Source organism: Dromiciops gliroides, chromosome 6 (assembly GCF_019393635.1).
Source record: "Dromiciops gliroides isolate mDroGli1 chromosome 6, mDroGli1.pri, whole genome shotgun sequence".
Lineage (NCBI taxonomy): Eukaryota > Metazoa > Chordata > Mammalia > Microbiotheria > Microbiotheriidae > Dromiciops > Dromiciops gliroides.
The window spans coordinates 119,830,286-119,854,638 of NC_057866.1; the positions used below are offsets into that span (position 1 = coordinate 119,830,286).

Below are 24,353 nucleotides of genomic sequence, written 5' to 3' on the forward strand. Positions count from 1 at the left end.
CAAAATCAGCCATTTCCAATCAGCATGACATTAAGCAAATTAATAGACCACTCTAAACCTTCCTTTTCTTATATCTAAAATGGGGGACTTGCATTAGATAACCACTAAGATTCTTTCATCTATGATACTATATTTTTGCCATCAATATCATACACCAAGAGTCTGGTAAGAAATTCAAACAACAAATTCTGGTAAACAAATTCAAAGAAGAATCTTTTGAATGCAACCACCAAGGCTAAAACAACAAAAACACTTAGCAAGATTGGCCTATAATACAATGACTCAAGCTACAGATTTTATAATTTTGGTAGGGTTAAATAAAAAGTAACTTGTTAGTGCCAATATAATGAATCACTTCATTTCCAACAAGACTCTAATCCCCTTCATGGTGATAAAATCAGGCCCTCTTACCTCTCATATTTTCCTCCCAAAGTGGTTATTAAGACATTCTAGCAAAAAGAAGAGGGCAAAACAAACTTTTATACTGTTTACTTCTTTTCACAGGTTAGCAGAAGGACATAGTCACAGAGGAGAGAGGTAACCACACCAACTTGGATGTCTGAATATGTGGACTGATACATTAATATCCTTCTTCCATTATACCCACATTTTCCCCACAGACTTCAATCTTTTTAACCAGTAAGAAAATAGTGTAAACAGACAGTTTTATTTACCTGAAAATTACACTGAAGCCAGAGTACTTTGTTTTATATAATCCTCCTATCTGTGTCTCCCAGTTTCCAGAAAGTCTTACTGCTTAATAAGGGGATGTTCATACCTATAGGGGATCAACCACATTAAGCTCAGGGAAAGCTAACATTTTAAGTTCAGTAATTCTTAGTTACATTGTCCCCTCAGATTCTTTTCTTTAGTTAATTCTTCCCATTGTGATCTATTCTAGACTGTAAAACAGGCAGGGAGTCACCATTTATAGTCACTAGAGTATTCATTTGGAACATTTTTAAGTTGATATGTTTCTAAATTATGGTTCTAGATGTAGCATTTTGCTACTTAGAAAAATAAAAATGGAAATATCTTGAAAGATTGTTTAAACCATCTCTCCATGTTAACAAACTCATGGTTAAATATTTTTAAGTTATTTCTGAGTAGGAATTGTGCACAATCTCATTAAATGAAGGTATATGTATACATATGTGTATATGTAGATATACACATATTCATGGAAGATTTGATGTTATCTGTATATGTGTACATGTATGTACATATATAATTACAGTTGTATAATACAATATAAATATATCTGCATCTCTAATACTTATAGCTGGCATAGTGTTATATTTTGTTATATACATGTACATTTATAGATACATATGTATACATTTACAGTCAAACCTTACATTATATTCACATCTCTGTGCATGTATCTCCATATATAAAATATGTACACGTGTTTTGTTGTTCATCCTTTTTTTCCTGAAGAGAACCAATTATATCATGATTCTTTGTCCATGTATACACATATGTACTTATATGTACACAAATCTCATAGCACTATCAATGTTAATCATAATTATTATTTTATCTCAAATAACCAACATGGCAATTTACATACAATATTTGCCTAATAAATGGGTCCGATTTTGAATCATGTTTCATTGTATATTATTGATCTCTTTTGTACCCCATGAGTACTTTTCTCAACTCATGTAGACCCTAATTCCATAATTTCCTTTTGCAGTCTTACCACAAAATTTTAATTGTACTTTTTGAGAAACTATGCATAAGCAAGTTCAATTTGTTTAGTTTTTTTTTCCCCAGTAATAAACCATAAGATGGTTAAACTTTGGGAATAGTTTTCAAGAGGGTGTTTCAGATTTCATGGGAGAAGATTATGTGAACAACACAAGAGAACAGATATAAATTCTTAAACTGAACAAGAATGTGAAGAAAAAAATATAAAAAACTTGAACTAGTTAAACACAGCAAAATTTGAATGTAGGGAAAGGAAGTTTGATAGAATTAGCATAAATAAATTCAGCAAAATTTGGAAAACAAACTCCAGATTAAGATACTGGTACAGATTATACTTCTAAATTATGGGGAATCAAGAGCACTCAAGGAGGATTCCAAAGGAACTAGAGGATTAGGAGTAGAACATGGAGAGTTAGATTCAAGAAAGATAAGAAGATAGTTGGCATGACAAGATAAGGTAAGCAAGAAAAGGTAAGTGGAGAAATCAAACATTCAGCAAATTGGTATTTTGAATTGATAGAAGGGCCAAACTGATTAAACAGGTAGAAGATTAATGCATGCCAGAAAGAGAAGGTGGCTAAGGCTATGGCTAACGAATTGGTGAAACCCTTGAAAAATTTGGGCAGTGAATATTTGTCTGAGAAGATTGATTCTGAGGAAAGATTTTGAATGTCTGGATCATGGTTTACAATTCAGATTTCTAGCCAGAGTTCACGTAAGGAAGACTAGTAAGAATGTGTTTCCCAGTTGACTTTTAAATCTAATTTCTAAAAAAAAAAAAATTAAATTAAGATCGTTGGGGAGAGGGAGATTGCTTAATCCCCCAAGTTAGATACTGTAGACCAATCACAAAGAAGGAAAAATAGCAACTAAAGGACCATAAATTCATAGGAGACATAATCCTAGAAATGAGCCAGTAGTAAAATTCAGAATCTTAACTGTTGTATATGAATGTCCAGAGTTTAAACAAGAGGTCCAAATAAAAGGGAGTAAATTTGACCACATAATTATCACTGAGACTTACTGGGGTAAAACATCAGTGGAACTGCTTCAAAGTATGGTTATAATTTATTCAAACAAACAGACTAAGGATAGGTTAGAAAATAAAATGGGAGAATAACATCAGTTATTAAGAAGGTACATTCCTGTGAGAAAATCTATGAGCCAGAGGTGGAAATATAACAGATAATATTTGGTTAAAGATCAAAGGCAAGGAAAAGACCATTAAAGACTGCTTAATCTTTATTTTTTAACATACTCTAATTACCATGTTTAATGCTCTAATTATTCGGAAAATAGATAAAGAGTTTGGGAAAGAGATAACAATTCTGTCATTCAAACATGATAATAGTGATGGGGGATTCAATTATCTAGACCTCTATTGGATATGCCACAATAAGCAGAGCAACTAATAACTTCTTGAGTGACCTTAGTAATAATTTCACTTTTCAACAGGTGAATAAAAATAGAAATATTGTCATTTGAGTATCATTAATAAATAGGAACAAACTTTGCATAGGAATGGAAATGATAAGAATATTTGGGGAAGTGACTATACCCTTTCAGTTCATGATGAAGGAAAAAAAATCTGTATGTAGTCTGATAATGTAGCAAGTCAATGGGAAAGTATAGTTCAAGGGGTTCAGGGGCTCAGGATCCAATGGAGTAAAATGATTTAAGGGAAGTTGCCTCAGGGGGGATAGGAAATGTTCGAAAATCAAATTCTGTTGACACAAAGGGAAATACTACCAGTGAGGAGGGAAACAAGATTTTTGCTATTTCCAAGATTGTTATTGATCCAAAGAAAACTGAACAATTTAAATTGCAAAACATATTTGTGTATCAATTCTATATCTATACATATAAAGGATATATATATACACACACACACACACACACACATATATATATACACATACATATAAAGGGTATATATATATGTATATACATATATTATGCAAGTATACACATATATGTCTTGGTAAGATCATGTGCATTATATTTGTTTATTGTATCAACCATGTAGCTATATCTATATGTATGTATACATACATATATGGAACCAAAGTAATTTATATTCTGTAATGACCAGGTCAAAAGTCAATCTCCTTTGCAGTTAGGAAAAATAAGTACAATAAGAAATGGGTATTCTATATTTCTATTGTTAATTATCTTTTCTTACACCTCTGTATATATGTCTATGTGTGTATACACACAATTATTGAAGTAATTTCTAGGACCAAAATAAAGGGTTGTGACACAATTTTATGAAAATAGTGTCTTGAGTGCTAAAACTCCAAAGGATTTAAAACTGGCAAAAGAAACTAAAGAGAGCAAAAGGTTTGCATTTAACTATAATAGAAGGAGAAAGATTAAAAAAAAGAGAAGACCTTTCTCTGGGGTTCATGGGAGAAAAAGTGACAATAGAAAGAACACAGAGCTGGCAAATGCTTTTGTTTATTTTTCCCATTGAAAAGAAGCATCACATTTGCTATGGAAATAACAGAACATCAATGACTATGAATATTGATATACAAATATATAATGAAAGTATTTAGATGAATTAGTCACCTCGCTTAGAGGAGCTAAATCCTGGTTCCTGAGAGAATGGATAGATTTTAAGTGATTTCCAAAAGATCATAGAAGATGGGAGAGTTTGAAAAAAGGCAAAAATCCCATTAAAAAAATACAATCCCCAACTAGGTTCAAGTTCAGCTAATTCAAAAGAAATCAGGGCTTTTATGTTAACTCAACCCCTGGGACATCTGCTCCTGTGGTGGAAACAAGGAGACTCTGGAAGAGACTGAGACTCCCCTCAAAGAGCATTTAATCATCCTCCCCCAAAAGGGGAGTTCCTTCAAAACTGCCTGTGGAGAGTGGTTTTCTCCTTCTGACATCAGTAGCATATGTCACTTCAGGGAAGGCCAGGTGTGGCCCCTTCCAATGAGTCACCCAAATTCCAATAATCTTACCGCAATATGTATGTGTGTGTGTGTGTGTGTGTGTGTGTGTGTGTGTGTGTGTATAATACATTAGTGTATCAGGGCTGCTTCTAATAAGGCAGAAGTTAATAGGGATCATTGTAAAATCTTGTACTTGAGTAGAAATATCTACCCCATGATAAAAAAAAATATATATATATGTGAAGTATGGATAGATAACAGTGGTTCTATAAAGATTTTGAGGTTTTAGTGGATAACAAGCTTGAACCTAGTCAGAAGCATCATGCAAAAACTTAAAAGGTTAGATATAATTTGTATTTTGTTAAAGTCAGAACTTCTAAGACCAGGGAGGTGATAGTTTCACTGTACTTTACCCTCATCAGAACTCTTCTGGGGGACTTCATGAAATAAGAAGTACATTGATAATCTGGAGACTATACAGAAGAGGGCAACCAGAATGGTGAAAGGCCCTGAGTCCATGAAGGAATTGGGCATGTTTAATTTGAAAAATAAAATATTTGTGGTTTACATGCTAGCTGCCTTCAAGTAATTGAAAGGAGGAATTAGACTTGTTCTGTCTGGACTGAGAGTACCAACCACTAGAGCCAGGATTAATGAGTGGAAGTTGCAATGAGGAAATATATACTTGATGTCAGGAAAAGGAAAAAAATATTCTAAGAATTAAAACTGTCCGAAAATAGAATTAGTTTCCTGCAAAGAAGGTGGGTTTCCCTTCTTTAATGCTCTTAAAGTAGAAGCTAGATGACTATTTGCCTGGTATATTATAGAGAGGATTTCTTTGACCAATAGGTTGTACCATATTTCCATTAAGGACCTTTCCCAATCTTGAATTCTCTTGTTTTCTGAAGAATATTTGATTAAATATCATAAAAGACATCCATCATCAGGTAAACATACAGTCAGAGAAGGAAGTGGGACATCTTGTTATGACAGGAAGGGATAATGGATAGATTAAGTATCAGACTAATACCTGTGAAATGATAAAGGACATAAAAGAAAGCTTCTTGAATACTAGATAGATACTCTAAGATGAATTTAGGAGAAAAGTAGAACATGAATCAAGAGGATAAAAAATGTGTGAATAAGGTGTATCTGCAATAGTGGAAACAATATGTAAATCAGTTTTTTTGAATCAGTTTAAAGCATCATCCTGAGCAAATGGACTAAATGTATTTGCTCATTACCAATTCACATGTCTTTTAATATCATTATGATAATTCCTATTATCCTTCCACATGGAAATAGAGTACTAATGCTCAAGAGGAATATATCAACAATTATACTTAAAATTACATATCTGAGATATGTAAAATTAATCTTATAAAAGTCTTATAAACATAACCCCTAATCACTTTAAATATAGAATCTAAGGAATGTCTGAGACTCCAAAAAGTGTTTGTTTTAATCTAACAATATTCTATAAGTTCCAAATATTTGAATTAATTTTGGGATTTGTTTTAGCATCTTATATAATGGAGTGTTTAAATTTTGATGTTTACATGCAATAGCCACTTACGTCCTAAAACCTTTTTGTGTGGGCTACTCTTGCCAATTTTATACTTAAAGTAGTATAGTAACTTTCTCCTTGCAGACTCAATAAAAGTAATAATTACTTAAAGTAGATCAATTATTTGAGCTGTATTTAGTAGATAAATAACTATTAGAAGAGAGATAATTCTGAAATATTAATGGGAAGGTGAATCAATAAGGTTCCTAGCACATCTCAAATACTCATTAAATATTTAAACATTTATAGCCAGTAGCATTGTTTGGTGAACTTTTTATTTCTTCTTAAAAGTGGAAATGTTACAGGAAGATTATTTTTTCATTAGTGGAGTGGCATTGAAGGATAGAGAAAATATCAAAACAGTCAATAAGAAGCATATTATAACATCTAGTACTTATATAGAGCTTTGCAAAGTACATTCCAAATATTATGTCATCATATCCTGACAACCATTCTAGGAGTTAGTTGCTGTTTTTATGTACACTTTACATATGAAGAAACTTAGGCAAACAGTGGTTTTATTCACTTGCCCAGCTAGCATATGCCTTGTCATAGCTAGCACATGTCTGAAGTCAAATTTGAATTCAAATCCTCTTGACTCCAAATCTAGCAATCTAATGAATGAACCTCATTGAATGGAATAATATTGAATAAATAATTTATTTTTCTTAATACATTCAATATAAATCATAGGATATTAGGAAAATATTCTGTATATAATTAGAAATATTTAACAGTAACATAGATAAAATCAAGACTACACTCTTAGGGTTAGATCCATGGTCTCTTCTCTGCAGATTTCTGTCTCTGAAAATGAAATGCATATTTTTTTTCTTTTTGATGTCAGTTTGAAATATTAAGAACGTATTTCCAAGTACCTCTTTGGCTTTGTCCTGTTACAGTTCTATCTTCCATGAATTTTCTCAATTTTGGAAGCTAAATTATGTATAGTGACAGGTACATGGAGGGGAATAGATCATTTAGATAAAATGAGGGATGGGTAGACAACAGCTAGATATAAGCTTTTTTTTTTTTTTTTTTTTTTTTTAGTGAGGCAATTGGGGTTAAGTGACTTGCCCAGGGTCACACAGCTAGTAAGTATTAAGTGTCTAAGGCCAGATTTGAACTCAGGTACTCCTGACTCCAGGGCCAGTACTCTATCCACTGCACCACCTAGCTGCCCCCTAGATATAAGCTTTTAGTGGAAAAAAACATCTTGAGGTTTCAGTGCAAGTTATTCTTGTTAACATTGTGATAGGGCAAGTAAGAAAGCTAATGAAATTCTGCCTTACTCAGTACTGGTCAGATCAGTAGGGCAGATTGTAAGCTTGGTGGATAAAGCATTGATCTTGGAATCATTAAGTCCTGAGTTCTAGTGCACTGACTAGATGCTTGACTCTAGGCAAGTTACTTAACCTCACTCTGCCTCTTTCCTCATCTGTAAGATGGAAATATTATTATTATTATTATTAATCATAATAATAGCATCTATCTCCTGTGGTTCTGAAGAGCAAATGAGACAGGATTTCTAAAGCACTTTTCAAATCTTAAAGTACTAATAAATGTTAGCCAGCTATTATTAGCACATCTGAGTGTTTAAATTACTTTGTAAACGTTCCATTTAGTTAGGATATTGATAAGCTAGAGAGTATCCAGGGGAGGGCAACTAAGATGGTGAAGAGTCCCAACATCAAGCAATAGGAGGAATGGTTACAGGAATAAAGTTCCTCCTGGATAAAAGAGTTGGGGAGAATATGAGCCATCCACGCATTTTACAAACTTTCCCATGGAAGATGGGATAAGCTTGTTTTACTCTGGAAGGCAAAATGAAAGGGAAGAAACTTTTGGGTATTCACTACTGGAAAGGATGACAAAAGTTGCAAATAGTTGAGTTGGTTTGTTTGTTTGTTTTTTCAGGGGTGGAGGTGGAGAGCACTATAAAATTTTCCAACAAAGCTATCCAAATTTGAAATTAGTTTCCTTGAGAGGTAGTGTATGCTCAAAGAAGTTCTTCAATTAAACGTTCAATGGTGATTTGTTGGATATGCTTTAGAGTGAATTTTTGTTCAAGCAGATTGGATAGCCACTGACATGCGTTCCAATCTTGATTTTCTGTGGAAAGAACTTGATAAAAGAAACAAATGCCCGAATGGGCAGGAAAATCTTTTTCATTCTGACACATTTTAAATAATCAAATATAGTTTGTCTCTAGATTGGAAATTAAATTGGAACATATGATAATATCTGACAGTTCAACCCAAAACAACTAAGGTAGAAATGAAGCCACATAAATATAGTAGAAAGTATACTGGATTTTGCAGCAGAAGACATACATTTAAATCACAAATCCACCACTTATTAGCTATATGGTTTTAGGCAAATAGCAGTCTCTCTGATTTGCAGTTCCTTTGTCTATTAAAAGGAAGTGAATATACTTGCACTGGATATATCACATAATTGTGAGAATAAATCAACTCTAAATGATAAAAGATCATAGGAATTGAAGTTATTATTAAAGTATAGGAGAACAGCTATGAATCATTAATGTATATGCCAATAGATACCATAAGCTAACAGGGAGCATGGAATAATTTACCTTTCAGATCTATGGATAAGGGGAGAATTTAAGACCAAATGAGAGAGAAAGCATTACAAGATGAAAAATGCATAATTGTCATTATATCAAATTTAAAAGATTCTACAAAAACAAAACCAATATAGCCAAGAGCAGAAGGAAAACAGAAATCTGGGAGAAGGGGAATTCACCAAATTTCTCTGATAAAGGCCTTATTTCTCAAATCTATAGAGAATTGAGTCAAATTTATAAGAATACAAGTCATTTCCTGAATGATAAATGGTCAAAAGACAGAGTTTTTAGATGAAAAAGTAATCAAAATTAAATAAAAATTCTGTATAGCAATATTGATTAGAGAAATGTAAATTGAACAACTTTGAGTTACCACCTCACACTTATCAGATTGGATAATATGAAAACAAAGTAAAATGACAAATATTGGAGGAGATGTGGGAAAATTGGAACACTGATCCACTCTTGGTAGAGTCATGAACTGATATAACCATTCCAGAAAGAAATTTGAAAATATGCTTCAAAGGCTATAAAACTATACATAAACTTTGACCCAGAAATATTACTTCTAAGTCTGTGTCCTAAAGATATAATAAAAGCAAAAGGACCTATATGTATAAAAGAATTTATAAAAGCTCTTTTTGTGGCAGAAAATAACTAGAAATTTAGGCGATTTCCATCAATTGGAGAATGACTGAACAATTTTTGTTATATGGTTGTGATGGAATACTTTTGTGCTGTAAGAAATGATGAGGAGCAAGACAATTTAAAAAAACAACAACAAAAAAACTGGTAAGACTTACACAAACTGATGCAAAGTGAATTGAGCAGAACCAGAACATTGTACACAGTCACAGTAATATGGTATGATAATCAACTCTTAATGGCTTAGCTCTTCTCAGCAATACAATGATCTAAGACAATTCCAAAGGACTCATAATGAAAAATGCTATTCACTTCTGGAGAAAGAACTGATGAAGTCTGAATGCTGATTGAAACATACATTTCTTTTTACTTTATTCTTCTCAGGGTTTTTTTGTCTGCATTTTCTTTCACAATGTAAGTAATGTGGAAATATGTTTTCCGTAATTGAACATGTATGATCTACATCAAATTGCCTGGCTTCTCAATAAGGAGGGAGGGGGTGGAGTGAGGGAGCTAATGTGGAATTCAATTTTTTAAATGTTAACAAAGTTTTTAAATGTAATTGAAAAAAATAATTTTTTTATATATCTATGTCAATATCCTAGTACATTCCTTAGTAAGGCAAGATGTAGGAGAACTGGAGGGAAGCTAGAATGGACACTGACATCATGAAAAATGATAAAGCAAGAAAATTCTTTAAATATGAGTACTGCCCTATTAGCAACATAAGAAAGTAAGATAATGGATTTAAATCTGGAAGGTATCCTGAAGGCCATTTAAACCAATGTCCACATTTTTTATATGAGGAAATTGAGGATGAGAAGGCTTAAGTGATTGGCCCAGGATCTTAAAACCAACAACTATTTGAGGTAGGATTTTAATTCAGATATTACTGACTTCAAGCCTAGTGCTCTATTCACTGGACAACTTACATTTCCTAAATCTGTGTTAGAAAATAGCTTCATCTAAACTAAAAAGGGAGAAAAGTCCTGGGACATAGAAAGGAAAGAAAGATACTTAAAGAAGGAGAAATGGAGATAGATGGAGGGGAGAGAAAGAGAGAGAGAGAGAGAGAGAGAGAGAGAGAGAGAGAGAGAGAGAGAGAGAGAGAGAGAGAGAGAGAGAGAGAGAGGAAGAGAGAGGATGTTACCTATAAGGGGGATAACAGGATAATTCTACTGGGAGCTGTGGAGATCAGAGTAAATACATATAAAACATAGACATAGCTGGATAAGAACAAAGTAAAAAACTTAGAAACTGACTGTGGAGGTAATATATCATTCCTTTGTAGCACTCTGAGATGATTTGGTGGCATCCATTTTAAAGTAACTGGAAACCAAATGAGCACAGAAAATCCCAAAAGGCCCTTTACTATTGTTACTATAGATCAACAAACACAGAATCTGATCTAACTTAAGGGGCATGTAAAAGAATCAAATTTTAAGAAATATTGGAAATGTAACCCTGAAACCTAGTTCTGATGCCAGGCCTCTGAAGTACACTGCTATCAGATAATAGCTAAAACGTTAGCAAGTCAGAGGTAGGCTGGAGAAAAGTCTTATAACTGTTGGGTTTTTTTTTTAATTTTGTTTTGTTTTGCTTTATGGGATATTTGATTTTTTAAAAAATAAAGCACATATATACAGGGCTAAAAAAAGAGACTCTTAATGAATCAAGTATTGCCTAGCCACACCTCCCCAATTCTGTATTCAAATCTAAGTATAGAATTGCATATTTATCTCTATTACATTTCATTTTTTTTTAAAGATGTAGTTCAGTGTTGGATCCTGTTGTTGACTTTTTGGATCCTAATTTTGTCACACAGCATGCTAACTATTCTTTCCAATTTTGGATCTTCAGTAGAATTCCATTTATGTTTTCATCTGTCATTAATAAATGTGACAGAGTCAAGTCTAGATCTCTGAGATGCTACTGCGGCAGAGATTTGCCTCTACCATGACACTGATTATTTGGGTTTGATAATCTAATAAGTGGAGGGAATAGTCATACAGATCTAATTCAAGAGTATATGAAGTAATGAATTAAGAAACTTTATGAAAAAGTAATTTTGGGGGATATTTGATGTTTTGTAATAGCCAAGGTAACACTGAGTCAAATCTGATATATATGCTAGATTTTGAAAAAGTTTTTTCTTGTCTTGTTTTTGATTTAAAAAAAAAAAAAAAACATTGGGGCAGCTAGGTGGCGCAGTTGATAGAGCATTGGCCCTGGAGACAGGAAGACCTGAGTTCAAATCCGGCCTCAGACACTTGACACTTAACCAGCCGTGTGACCTTGGGCAAGTCACTTAACCCCCATTGCCCCTCGCAAAAAAAAAAAAAAAATACATATGATCCCTAGACCTGATACTCTAAAGTGAAATATGCTCAAAGAGAGATGAGAGTGGGGCAGCTAGGTGGCGCAGTAGATAGAGCACTGTCCCTGGAGTCAGGAGTACCTGAGTTCAAATCCGGCCTCAGACACTTAACACTTACTAGCTGTGTGACTCTGGGCAAGTCACTTAACCCCAATTGCCTCACTTAAAAAAAAAAAAACACACCAAAAAAAGAGAAATGGGAGTATCTAAAAATATAATTCTTACAAGAGATTAAAAGAGATCTTGATGAGAAAGCAAATAATTAGGTGTCTCAGGCCATTTTACCTTCATTTCTAATCCTTTCACATTTTTAAAGGATACATATAACAGATACATTGATAGGTCATTAACAAAGGACACATAGAATTGAGTACACAAATAGTAAGAATGCTGTCAGGAATACACACAATGCACAGAATCAGGCTGAAGCTTAGCAAAGGATGCTAATGACAAAAAAATTGATATTTTTGAAACTTGCAAAAAAGAATTTTAAAAACTATTGGCCCATTTTGGGGGGGGTGCAGATAGTATTGGGTAAAAAGTTGAAAGAGGAACTGAAGACCATCAAAAGCTCTGTTTTCCTTTCAATTTTTTCTTAAGGTCTGTGACATAAATATAAAGCAAAAAATAAAGCTCATAATGGATGAGGAGATAGGAAGAGTACCTAGCTCTTTCAAATGCATTGACATCTCAAGGCTATGCAAATTACATCTTCAAGCTCTATTGTAAGAATGTGCTAACGTAGTTGCAAAAACGCCACTAATGATCTTTGAGAAATTATGGAAAAAATAAGAGGAATATGACAAGGGGAAAAGGTTTATGATGTCCCAATTTCCAAAGGTGTGAGTGTAGTATAGGATGGATTTTGGAAGCATCAGATTCGTTCTTCCCGAGTAAAATTCCAAAATAGAGTATTAAGCAGGTACTGCTGAACGCTTAAAAAGGAAAATAGTGATAATTAGAATACAACATGGATTTAACAAGAATAAGTTAAATGAAAATTAATATCCTTTTCCCCAACAAGATTCTCAGACTAGTATTAGTTAAATTCTAAAAGCCAAATATTTCTAGACTGCCCCAATATATTTGATTAAAAAAAATTCTCATGATATTCTTGTGGAGTGGGTAAAAAATATGGATTAAATGGTTATACAGTTAGTCAGATTTACAGCTGGTTGAACAGCTATATGCAAAGTTGTTTGATTAATGGATTGATTAATGCTCTGACCTCTATATTGGTTTTGTCCAATGAAAATTTTAATCAGAAACTTGGGTGATTATTATAATTGTAAACAACACAATATGGGAAATATGGTAAGTATAACAAATATATTGGATGACAAATCAGGATTTGAAAACATCTCATCAGTGTGAAATAATCAAAATTAAATTTAACTGAATTAAATGTAATTTCTTATTAAATAGAAATTTAGAAATATAGAAAAGTTATTTATTAGTATTTAACATAAGACCTGGTAGTTTTATTTACATACAATATGAGATAACAATATGCTGCAAAAGCTAAAGAAACTAATGTAATTACCAGCAAAGTCTCCATTACTGAGAATAAATTGACACTCTGTATTTCCATTGGACTGGATCCAATTACAGTTTTTTTAAGAATTATAACTTCTGAATGGTACAAATTTGAATATAGGCAATAACATCTTGTGATTCATTGTTCATAATAATTGGGATCTAGCTGTATCTGATGCATTAACAGAAGCATTTTATCTAGAAAAAAGAAAGTAGTTACATTTTTCCTCAAATTCAGTTCTTGGTAGAATTTTTTTTTAATGTAACAGCATTCTGGAAATTTCTATAGAAATAAAAGGAGTAACTCCTTATATTTAATGTGGAACTATTACAAACTGAAGCAGAAACATGATGATTATTGGACTAGAAATGTGTTCTTTGAGGAATAATGGGGAAATCTGTCTAATGAGAGAAGACATGGATTAGATATGATAGTTATCAATAAGTATTTAATTGTGGACTCCTTCAGTGTAGGCAGTATCTTTTATCTCTTTTTGGCTAGTACTTCCAGTTTCTGACATATAGTAGATGTTGATAAATGTTTTTTGATTGCCTGATTTGTAGCCTGTGTATAGGGTATAGTTTTCTACAGAAGTCAAAGTTAGGACCAGTGGATAGAAGCAGATTATAAATTTAAAGCTGGAAGTAATCTGTGGGGCCACTCAGGCCACCTCCTTTCCCTTTTACAATTGAGGAAACTAAAGCTGAAAGAGCTTATGTGACCAGTGTCATACAGCTAATATCTGATGAAGGATTTAAGCTCAGGTCTTTCTGAATCAACAGTCAGTAGCTCTTTAACTAATGTGCTACCTAAGTTGATCAGAAGCAGATTTTAGATAAAAAAGGAAAAATTTCATATGGAGTTGTTCAACAATGGAATAGCCTGAATTCTGTGCTGTATAGTATCCTTTTCATCAAGAAACAGCAGGAACTTTGGTTATATATTTTCAGTGATGTTGATTGGAGCCATCAGACTTTGAGAAGAGATTTTTTTTTCCTGAAGCAATTGGGGTTAAGTGACTTGCCCAGGGTCACACAGCTAGTGAAGAGATTTTTAACTAGCACATCCCTATCTGGTTTAGATTGGGAGCAAGCAAAGGCAAAGGACCAAAGAGAAAGCTCTCAGAAATAAAAGACATTAAAGCAAAAAAACAAAAACAAAAAACATAAAATTAGGAGTTTTTTTGCTTGTTTGTTGATGATATCCTGTGATTTCCTCAGTGTACTGTACTGTAGAGTCTTAGATAAAGTCCTTAGAAATGTTAAATAGTCTATGGGAAAAGCCCATGGTCACACAGTTTGTGCATGTGCATGGTACGACTTGAGCCAAAGTCTTTCTGAAACCAAGGTTACTTTAATACTCTGGGTTCTCCTGGTATCTGTATCACTCTTTATCCTCTTTTACTTATACCTTACCTATGACCAACCTCTTATTGTGAGCATATCCAAAGAATCTATTCTGGGTCCTGTTATCTCTATATATTATTTCAATGAGCTAACCAGCTTCCATGGACTCAGTTATAATATCTATAATGATTAATCCCAGATTTTTATATCCAGCCTTAATTTCTCTTCTGAGCTGCTGTCATACATCATCAACTAAATATTGCACATTTTAAGCTTTTTGTCCCAATGAAACCTTAAATTCAGTTCAAAAGAAGTCTTGTTATTTTTATTCTTCCCTATCCCTGTAACTTACTGTCCTTGATTTGGAACAGCTCTATTTTTGTTCATAGTATGGTCACCCACTATAGTCATTCCAGTATATAACCTCAGGGTCAGGCTCACCTCTGCTCACTCTCCTTCAACCCACAAATTTAATCAGTCACCATGTATTGTTGAATTTTCCTCCACCATATTTTTCATATTCATTTCCTTCTCTCCACTCATATGGCCACCATCTAAGTTCAATGGAGGGAAGGCACTAGCACTAGGTTATGGAGAATGAGGAAAGGCTTCTTGCAGAAGATCCCACTTTAGCTGAGCCTTGAACAAAACCAGGGAAGTTAGGAAATGGGGAGGAGAAAGGAGAATGTATCAGATATAAAGAACACCTAGTAAAATACCATTACATAGAAATGATTTCATAAGTTTAAGCATCTATATCCTTAGAAGATGGAATGATCTGATGACAGCATTTAGTATTACCACAATATAGATACTTTATAGAGCTGTTTTTTGTTGCTAATAAGCTGAGCCTATTATTAAGGTACAAGCTTCATTGCTTCTGCTCACTTTCCTCATGCCTAGAACACAATCACCTTTAGAAGTTTCAGGCTTCTAGGGGCAGCTAGGTGGCACAGGGGATAGAGCACCGGCCCTGGATTCAGGAGTACCTGAGTTCAAATCCGGCCTCAGACACTTGACACTAGCTGTGTGACCTTGGGCAAATCACTTAACCCCAATTGCCTCACCAAAAAAAAAAGAAGTAGTTTCAGGCTTCTTACGAATTTCTTTCCAATGCTTCCTGGTAATCTCTGGACATTAAGCCAAACACCAATTCAAAAGAAAAATAAGCAATAATTTTAGCCTTCCCTATAGCATATTGTCATTTTTTAAGGAAAGATTGTACCTAGTTAATAAGGGATTGACAAATAGGAGCTCAGCATTAAGAGCACATGCAGAAATATCTACCTGCTGCCAATCCATATAGATGTTGTGATATTGCTTTTGGAAGGAATCATGATGTATAGAGTGTGACTTAGTAATTTGGAGCATTCACAAGCCTGTTCTGACTGTTTCCTAACCACTTACTACATGGCATAGAAAAGCCTTATTATTGTCTGCTGAAATGAACTAAGAATCTATACCATCATGGACTGACTTGAGGGCAGGACTCCCATTGGCCAGCTCCCTGTTACAACAGTTGTAATTATGTTCTTTGAAACTGTGTTTGAATGTTCCTATCCACCTGGTCGGATTGGTCTGGGAGTGATAAGACAATGTTTTTAAGGATGGGTTCATATGCCCAAGATAGTCCATTTATCTCAGGTAGAAAATTAAATCCTGGCCTGAGAGTATTTCATGTGAAAATCTAGTCATAGGGAAAACAAAAATTACTACTAATAGTAATAACACCACCACAAACCAAAGCCCCTGCCAGTTATTGTTTGCAGATGGCAAAAAGGAGAGTCTTCATGAAGTCCCTTTTATGATGTAGCAAGGAATGTTTTCAGCAGGTCTAGATTAGTCTGTGATAATGGCATCTTCCTGTGAAGTTTAGGATGTCTTTTTCTCATTTTAATTCTGAAAAAAAGACTTTCCGAAAGTCCCCTGTACAGACTAACTATTGCCTCATTACTCCACTCAACTGTTTTCTTTGAATGCTTCTCCCTCTCCCTCCCAAATGAGGAGCTGCAGAAGGAGTCCAGGCCCGTCAACTAATCAAACAAACAAACAAACAAACAAAAAAAGACTAAAAGGACTGATAAGCAATTTCATGTGGGAGAAATAAGCATTTGTAAATGATCATATCAGGGAAATTCCCAATAAACTCATGTTGTTTTTTTTCTTTTTAACAACTCACTTCTTTCATGAGGGGTCACATTATGTTATTACATTTCTCTGCCTTAGAAATAGACATAGTAAGGGGCAGCTAGGTGGCACAGTGGATAGAGTGCCAGCCCTGGATTCAGAAGGACCTGAGTTCAAATCCGACCTCAGATACTTGACACTTAATAGCTGTGTGACCCTGGGCAAGTCACTTAACCCCAATTGCCTCATCCAAAAAAAATGTAATTGGGAAGTACTTAACAAAATAAAATACAAAAAAAGCCCCATAGATAATATTACATTTAAAAACTATGTCAATATGCCCCTATAAGAAATAGACATAGTAATTGATATCAAGTCAGAAAGACAACATCTATTGAGGAGTTATAATGACACTCATTGTGCTATGTGCCAGAGATACAAATACAAACAATCAAGACATTCCCTGTCCTCAGTGAGCTTACATTCTAAAAATAAGATCATAGGGATAAAAGAGAACAGGCAAGAGACTGTGGGAAAGTGGATAAAAAAGGATTATATCTGAGTAGAGGAATGAAACGGAGCCTGCAAGAAGTGGTACAGAGGGCCTGGACTTGGCCAGATAAGTGAAAAAGCTCATCTATTCTATCCATAAGACTCAGGAATAGAGTCTAAAATTCTATTGAGGTGCAGCTGGTTCAGAGAGCATAGGCATGGTGGAAAGAAAGAAATGGTTATCTTTTACACATTCTCTGTCATTCTAATATATTCTTACTTTGCTTAATATCCAAGGCAAATTCCTTGTACTCTATCTATAGTTCAAAATTTAAAAATGAATGCTCCTCATATATCCTCTTTCAGACTTTAAACCACTTTGACTATGTTTTCAAATACTGAGAACCATTTATCGTTATGGGACCAACTTTTTACTTATCTTTTCTTTCTCAAATACTTCTTTTAGAACTGCTTATAAAGAGCTGACTAGAGTTGTAACTACTGAATATGAAAATTTCAATTTATTTACTAAAACCTACTAAAAAAAGATTATAATTAGCTACCTTCTTATTTCACTTTCGCTACTCCATTATATAATGTGCTATAGTTCTGTTCTCCATTCTATCACCTCTTTCCTTCTTTTGCTTCTCTAGTCAGTTCTACATGCATGTCTAATTGTTTAAATTCTTTGCCTCACTCCTTTCCCCAAATTTGTAAAACCATTAGTTTTCTTACATGCTTCACAAATTATTATTATTAGTAGTAGTAGTAGTTGTTGTTGTTGCTGTTCCTTCCTATTTGTACTTTTAGACTTTGAGTGACTATCACTAAGAAGATAGAGTCTAGAAAAACAAAGTAATAATCATTGTCTTGATTAACCTAAATATGCAGTTGTTCACAGGAAATTCTCAGTATATGTTTATTCTATTTATTTCTTCTTAACCTGAAGAAATAGGTCCAGTTTCTTCTGAGATTTATTTTATTTCCATTATAATATAAAAACATGTAGAATTGAGGAAAGAAATGTGTTCATTAAATAAATATCATTTGGCTAAATTTTCCCATAAAATATCAGTAAACAGAATGGTTATTATCAATTGAAGTTGACAGGAACCAGAAAACTTTAGTCTATTCTTTCCCCTCTCCCAATAATAGCAATGATAAAATCTATTCAAATATTAAACTTGAAAATAAAGGAGCATGGTTCAATATTTTCATTCTGGCTATAGGACAGCAGTCATAAAGCTTTCTTTCATCCACTTATATGAAGATTTAAATTCTACTCTCCCTCCATTTGGGACCTTACCTTACCCTAGGGTAATGTCAAAACCAGTGTTACCATGGACTGCTAGAACAGGGCAAGATTTTTTTTAAAGCTCCTCCAATATCCCCTCAAAATACTCCTCCAATGTCAAAGACCTGACATTAAAAAAAAGTTGTTGAACCCACATTAAACATTGATAAATTGACACTTAAGAGAAAAAAAAAACTAGTATGTTATTTCCAAAAATAGTAGCTCTTTGATATGGATGACAGTAGTATACAGAAAACAGTTGATTATTCTTAATTCCAAATATTAGAAAAGAATAAAAAGACAATGTTTCCTAATTCAATAATATTAAAATCAATACACTTCTCCTCCTCTATCTTCTTAATGGAATGCAATCAAGGAAGCCATAGTTCTTATCAGATTCAAGGAACAATGGCTTTCTAATCCTTAAATCCAAAAATATATCCCCTTTAAAGTGAAATCTGTGTTAATGATTAGAACTTTGATGAACAGGCCTGTCTGTGGATGCTTTGGGAAAGTTTCCCCAGAGCCAGACTAAGGCAAAGTGTGTGTGTGTGTGTGTGTGTGTGTGTGAGAGAGAGAGAGAGAGAGAGAGAGAGAGAGAGAGAGAGAGAGAGAGAGAGAGAGAGAGAGAGAGAGAGAGAGAGAGAGAGAGAGATTGGGAGGAGTACCTACATGTATATATTTGTGTTGAGCACTGAATTTTATTTGAAAAGAAAATCATTTAAGAAACACTGAGACTAACTCTGCCCAAGCAAAGTGAAGTGGACAACTTAGGCTCTTATCCATAAAACTGAAGTAAAAAGAGCTCTTAAAGGCATATGAATATGTTTTTGGATGGGATTACCTATTAAGACTGTCAACATTTTCTCAATGCACTAGAAACGTCTCCAGTCTACTTTGCTTGTGTGTAGGCCTAACCTCAGTGTGTTCTCTCTCTAAAGATTTATCTATCCAATTAACTATTCATTAGGAATTTCTCATCAGAAAAATGACTACACATGTTTGTTCAGTGTTTCACCAATCAAGGGTCTTGCCTCTCAAAACCTTGCATATGACATTAGATTCAATTGCATAGACTGGGATGTAAAAAATATGATGCCAAAGTCAGAACAATTTTTATCAGAAAAGAGATATTTCTTTAAGGGTAACTATATCTTTTGTCTTTGCTATGGATTAAAAGTTTTATTCACCTGATATTATGGATTATACATTGAAAGGAAGTCCAATGCTTTTCACTACTGAGCATTCAGATTGTTCTTTCAGGATGATTTTCTCCATACTTCTGATATTATTGATACCTAGTGTAGAGTAAGTATAGAACTGAATATCTGGGCTGGTATTATTGCTCTTTAATTCCTCCTAAAATATCTCAATAACTCATCAACCATCTTTTTTTCTTAAGTGAGATCTAAGAGATGAGACTTTTATCTGAAAAATGTTTAATCTATTCTATTTTTGAGTTTAGGTAGCTGCATGTTTAATCTAGATAATAGGCTCAAATCAGAATACTCTTAAAAGAATAGAGATACAAAAACATTTTGACATATTATTTGATTTCTTAAGAGGAAAAATGTACAGGTGCATCATGTGCTATGAATGACAAAAAATTTGTCCTGTTAAAATGCCCAACTCACTGAACAACATTTCATTTTAACAATGATGAAAGGGCGATGTGTAAAAGTATGTCATATATTTACTCTTGGGTTCTAATAGAGTAATATAATGTGTTTTTATGATTTTAAAATGGGTGCTCATTAAAAGCGAAAAGTGTATGTTATAAAAATGGTTTAAAATCTTGACAGTAAACATTCACTTCATTCACAGCTATTTTTTTCTTCTTAAGCAGCCATCCAATAGAAATCTCTGTTCATTTTACTGTGCTTCCAAAATGATATGAGAGTTTCACTGAAAGACAAACTGTTTTCATTTTGGGAAAAGAAGAGTGGGAAGTGGTATTTATATATGTATTTATGTATGTAGTTATTCATGTATTTATTTATGATATGCTTTAGTACACTATGAAAATAACTAAAATACTTCTTCAATTATAGGATGAAAATATTATAAAATTAACTAAAATGTACTCAATAAATTGATTTTGAAAATTCCTCTTGCAACTGTTTCAATACGGTACCTACAATTAGTGGATGACCTTAAATATCCCTTTCTTTCTGACCAAATAGGAATCCCCCCCTCCAGCTTTTAAATAAACTAGACTAAATAACCCCCTATAATGATTATATAACATACAACATATAAGATTAAGTTCTAAGAATAATAGATATGAGAGAAATTAGAGAAGGGAAAAATGGAGGGGAAGTAGGTAGAGGAGCAATACCCAAATGAATAACAAAAGTGTAACAGGTCTCTGCAAAAATCCCCAAACTTTTTTATAATCAAGAATCATTAAGGAAATTTTGATATCATTAGTGTATATTCAACAACTCGACCAACAGATATTTACTTTCAAGGGTAATTGTTGATATATTAGAAGACAGAGTAGCACTTTACTTTAAAAAGTAAAATGATTATGCTGAGAGATAGACTGTCAACCCTCTAAATATCCATATCTAATTAGAATAGCCAAAGATGTGTAACATGTTTTCCCATAAAATGCTCATCACTGAACACAGAATGGTCAATCAAAGACAAGAAAATAGGGGAAAAGGCTTAAGTCTCTCCCAGTTGTACTCACCAAGTCCCCAAACGCAGAATCAGCAACAGGAGCAGGAGCCTCACCCCTCCGCAGTGACTCCATAGGAATAAAGGAAAAAGAAAAGGACTTTTCCAAGAATCCATTGAGTTAGTTCTTCTCTTTCTGAGGGTGCTAGTTTAATCTCCAAACAGAATACTTATTTTACCATCTCAGCAGTACCCCAGTGAGAAAGGGAGAGTGTGAGGACGGAAAAACGCCCCCAAACAGGTAGCATCAGATGCTGAGAGGACTGGAGCCAGCGTGACCAATAAGATCAGCAAAATATTGGCATAAATTAGCTTAAAAAGTGTTGGGCGAATCAGGGGCTACGAGAGGTGGGGCTTCCTTTACTAGAAAGGGAGAATGGTCTGGGATTCTGGTATAGACTGGAATTAAGAAAAGAAAAACAAAGCCTTTTCTGGTTCAAAGCTAGAGAGCCAAGTTGGTTCAGGTTTGATCAATATCCCTGTCGGAGAGAGAGAGCGAAAGAGAGAGGGAGAGAGAGGAGAGAGACAGAGAGAGAAACAGAGAGAGAGAGAGAGAGAGACAGACAGACAGACAGAGAGGGAGAGAAAGAGACACAGAGAGACACACACACACATACAGAGAGAGAAAGAGAGAGAGAGAGAGAGAGAGAGAGAGCCAACCTTTCCACTGGCTCTGTGTCCCCAGACAGCCCAGCTCTTCAGGGCTGACTGATTTTCTTCCCCAACTCATTTTGGATTCAGAATTTCTCTTCACGAAGAAACCCATGTGATCTAGCTGGGCAGAAGAAGGCCGAGCCGGTCTTAACCTTCCCCAGGCACAACTGAATAACTAGGGCACCTGAGCGCACCTTGGGGAGGTTGGTATGCAACCTGTGTTGATTAGGCTTTGTAACTGTCACCCTATTCCCTATAGAGGGAGAAGACTTGCAGACTCCATCCTCCACGGGGGGATCTCATGAGGATCGTCAGGCATGAAAGGGTCTCAATTTTTTTTTTAAAGCTAAAATGGTAAAAATTCTCTCTTCCCCTGAAACAGCAGCCAAACTGCGTTGCTCACCCCTTCCCTCCCACCGACCTTTTTAGCTCCTGGTCGGCTTCTCTTCTCGCAAACACTAACAGTGCAGGCTCTCTCTTAACCCTTATTCTTTTCTTTTGTATTTGTTAAACTGGGGTAGCTGATACCTAACTTCAGAGCATAGCCTGAGTTGAGTTTGCAGCCGAACCCTGGGTTGCCATGAGAACGAGAAAGCCTTGCGGCAGCAGCTGGAACAACTGTATGGCATGTTCAGGCTGGCTGTGGTTGGTGCTCGCATTAACTGGCGTTCTCTCTGACCCTATGCTTTTTTTCTGAAATCCCCACATCCAAGCATCTCTGCACGGGGCTGGGATTGCTGGCTGTCTCATTAATCATTCCACAACCACCTGAAATTGGCCTTGTCCCTGACTGAATCGCATTAACTAACTCGTCTCACCTTGACTATGCAAGTCAGGAGTCTGTGTTTTGTGTGTAAAAGATAAGATGACTGTTTCCATCCGACCATCGGAAGCATGCAAATCAAAAGGAGTTGGTGTAGTGATTAAGGCATTTTCTACCAAAATTGACCAATTTCAAGTCTCAGATTCTTGTTCATATTAGGCAATGCACTGCTGTGTATACGTGTGCGTGTATGTTTTCCTGATCATTGATTCTCCATTCGATTCAGGTCCTCTGAAATATGCTGTTTTTCTTCTTACTGCCTTTTATTACTCTGTTCTGTAAGATTTTTAAAATATCATCTGTACTAAAGAGCTTTAATAAAAATAAATTTTTATTCTAATAGATTCTGAGGGATCTGAGTTAACTAAGACTGATTGCTTAACTAAAGAGAAGGACTGATGCTGTTGAAAATGTATTTTGCACAAATGTTTGGGATATTTATTGGAAGCACATAAGTAACACACTTATCTGATTAGCTAGCTCTTTCTGACTCAATACAGTCAAAATACGTTGTGACTAGAAAATGCTCATGCCAGTTTTCATTAGTTCATCTTGCAAAATCAAGGTAAGGGTGTTTTCATGTTACTATAACTATAATCATATAAAAATGAGTCATGATTTTACTATCATTAATTCCTAGGACATTATTTGACCAGTCATCTTTTAAGGTATGGACTTAAAGAAAATTGAAGAACAAGAAAAAGTTCAGGATTTAACTCCATGGTTACAAATTATATGTCTCTTTAAGCATCAGATGCAAGATTTCCAATAAGAAGATGGCTCACTCCCTTCACAGACTATTGTGTCAATTTCTTGCTACATACTCCCTTCATTTTATAGATTTTTTTTTTGTTTGGACCTTTTAAACCTTATTCCTTCATCTAAGTCTTTCCTTAAAACATGACTCTTCTGGGAAGCAGATCTCCTCCCAATGTCATGGTAAATAAAGATTTCCCTGAAAAGCATGTGATAGTAGTGTCAGCACTGCAGGACCAAAGGCATGATATTTTTCAATACCAGCTATGTCTTGACATCTTGACTGCCTGTCTCATCTGATCCATAAACTTGCTAAAGGACAATTAACCATAATCTATATTTTGCATGGCTCCCAGATCCCTTCTGGTTCTCATTAAGGGAGTCAGAGTACTCCCATATTTGACAAACTAAGAGGTTTGATCCTTACCTACAGGTGGAAGGCCATACTGATCTGAAGATGATGCTAGAAGAAAGCTGCTTCACTTTCTGCTGTGGACAAGGTAGGGACATACTGATTCCATAGGTACTACTGATTGTGTTCTGCCACCATGTAAACCATTCTTCCCAGTCTCCCCTTTCTGGCTAGTCCACAACAGTGGCAGGGACCTCAACATCAGTAACAGCAAAAGCCAACGTTATGACAACTGTGATTAGACATTTTTTCCCAAGATATGATATGCATAGATGTGTTGTGGACAATATATCCTAGACATGACTCAGATGACAGCTTTGCAGTATATTTGAGCCATGGCCTTAGTCCATGTTTGGCTTCTCTAGACTTTTACCTTTCCAAATATTCTTGGCCACAACACAAGTAGCTATTTATTTACCTGATGTTCATTCTTAGTGG

General features: G+C 34.6%; 1 protein-coding gene across 2 annotated transcripts in view; it reads right to left on the minus strand.

The window, feature by feature from the left end:
• GABRG1 (gamma-aminobutyric acid type A receptor subunit gamma1) overlaps positions 1-21,861 on the minus strand; it is a 100,750-nt gene extending 78,889 nt beyond the window's left edge. For both annotated transcript variants that reach the window (XM_043973527.1, XM_043973526.1), the window contains exon 1: positions 21,284-21,861. In XM_043973527.1, the coding sequence (XP_043829462.1) occupies positions 21,284-21,346 (63 nt within the window). In that variant the 5' untranslated portion in view covers positions 21,347-21,861. The remainder of the gene's footprint in view (positions 1-21,283) is intronic.
• Between the last annotated feature and the right edge of the window lie 2,492 nt (positions 21,862-24,353).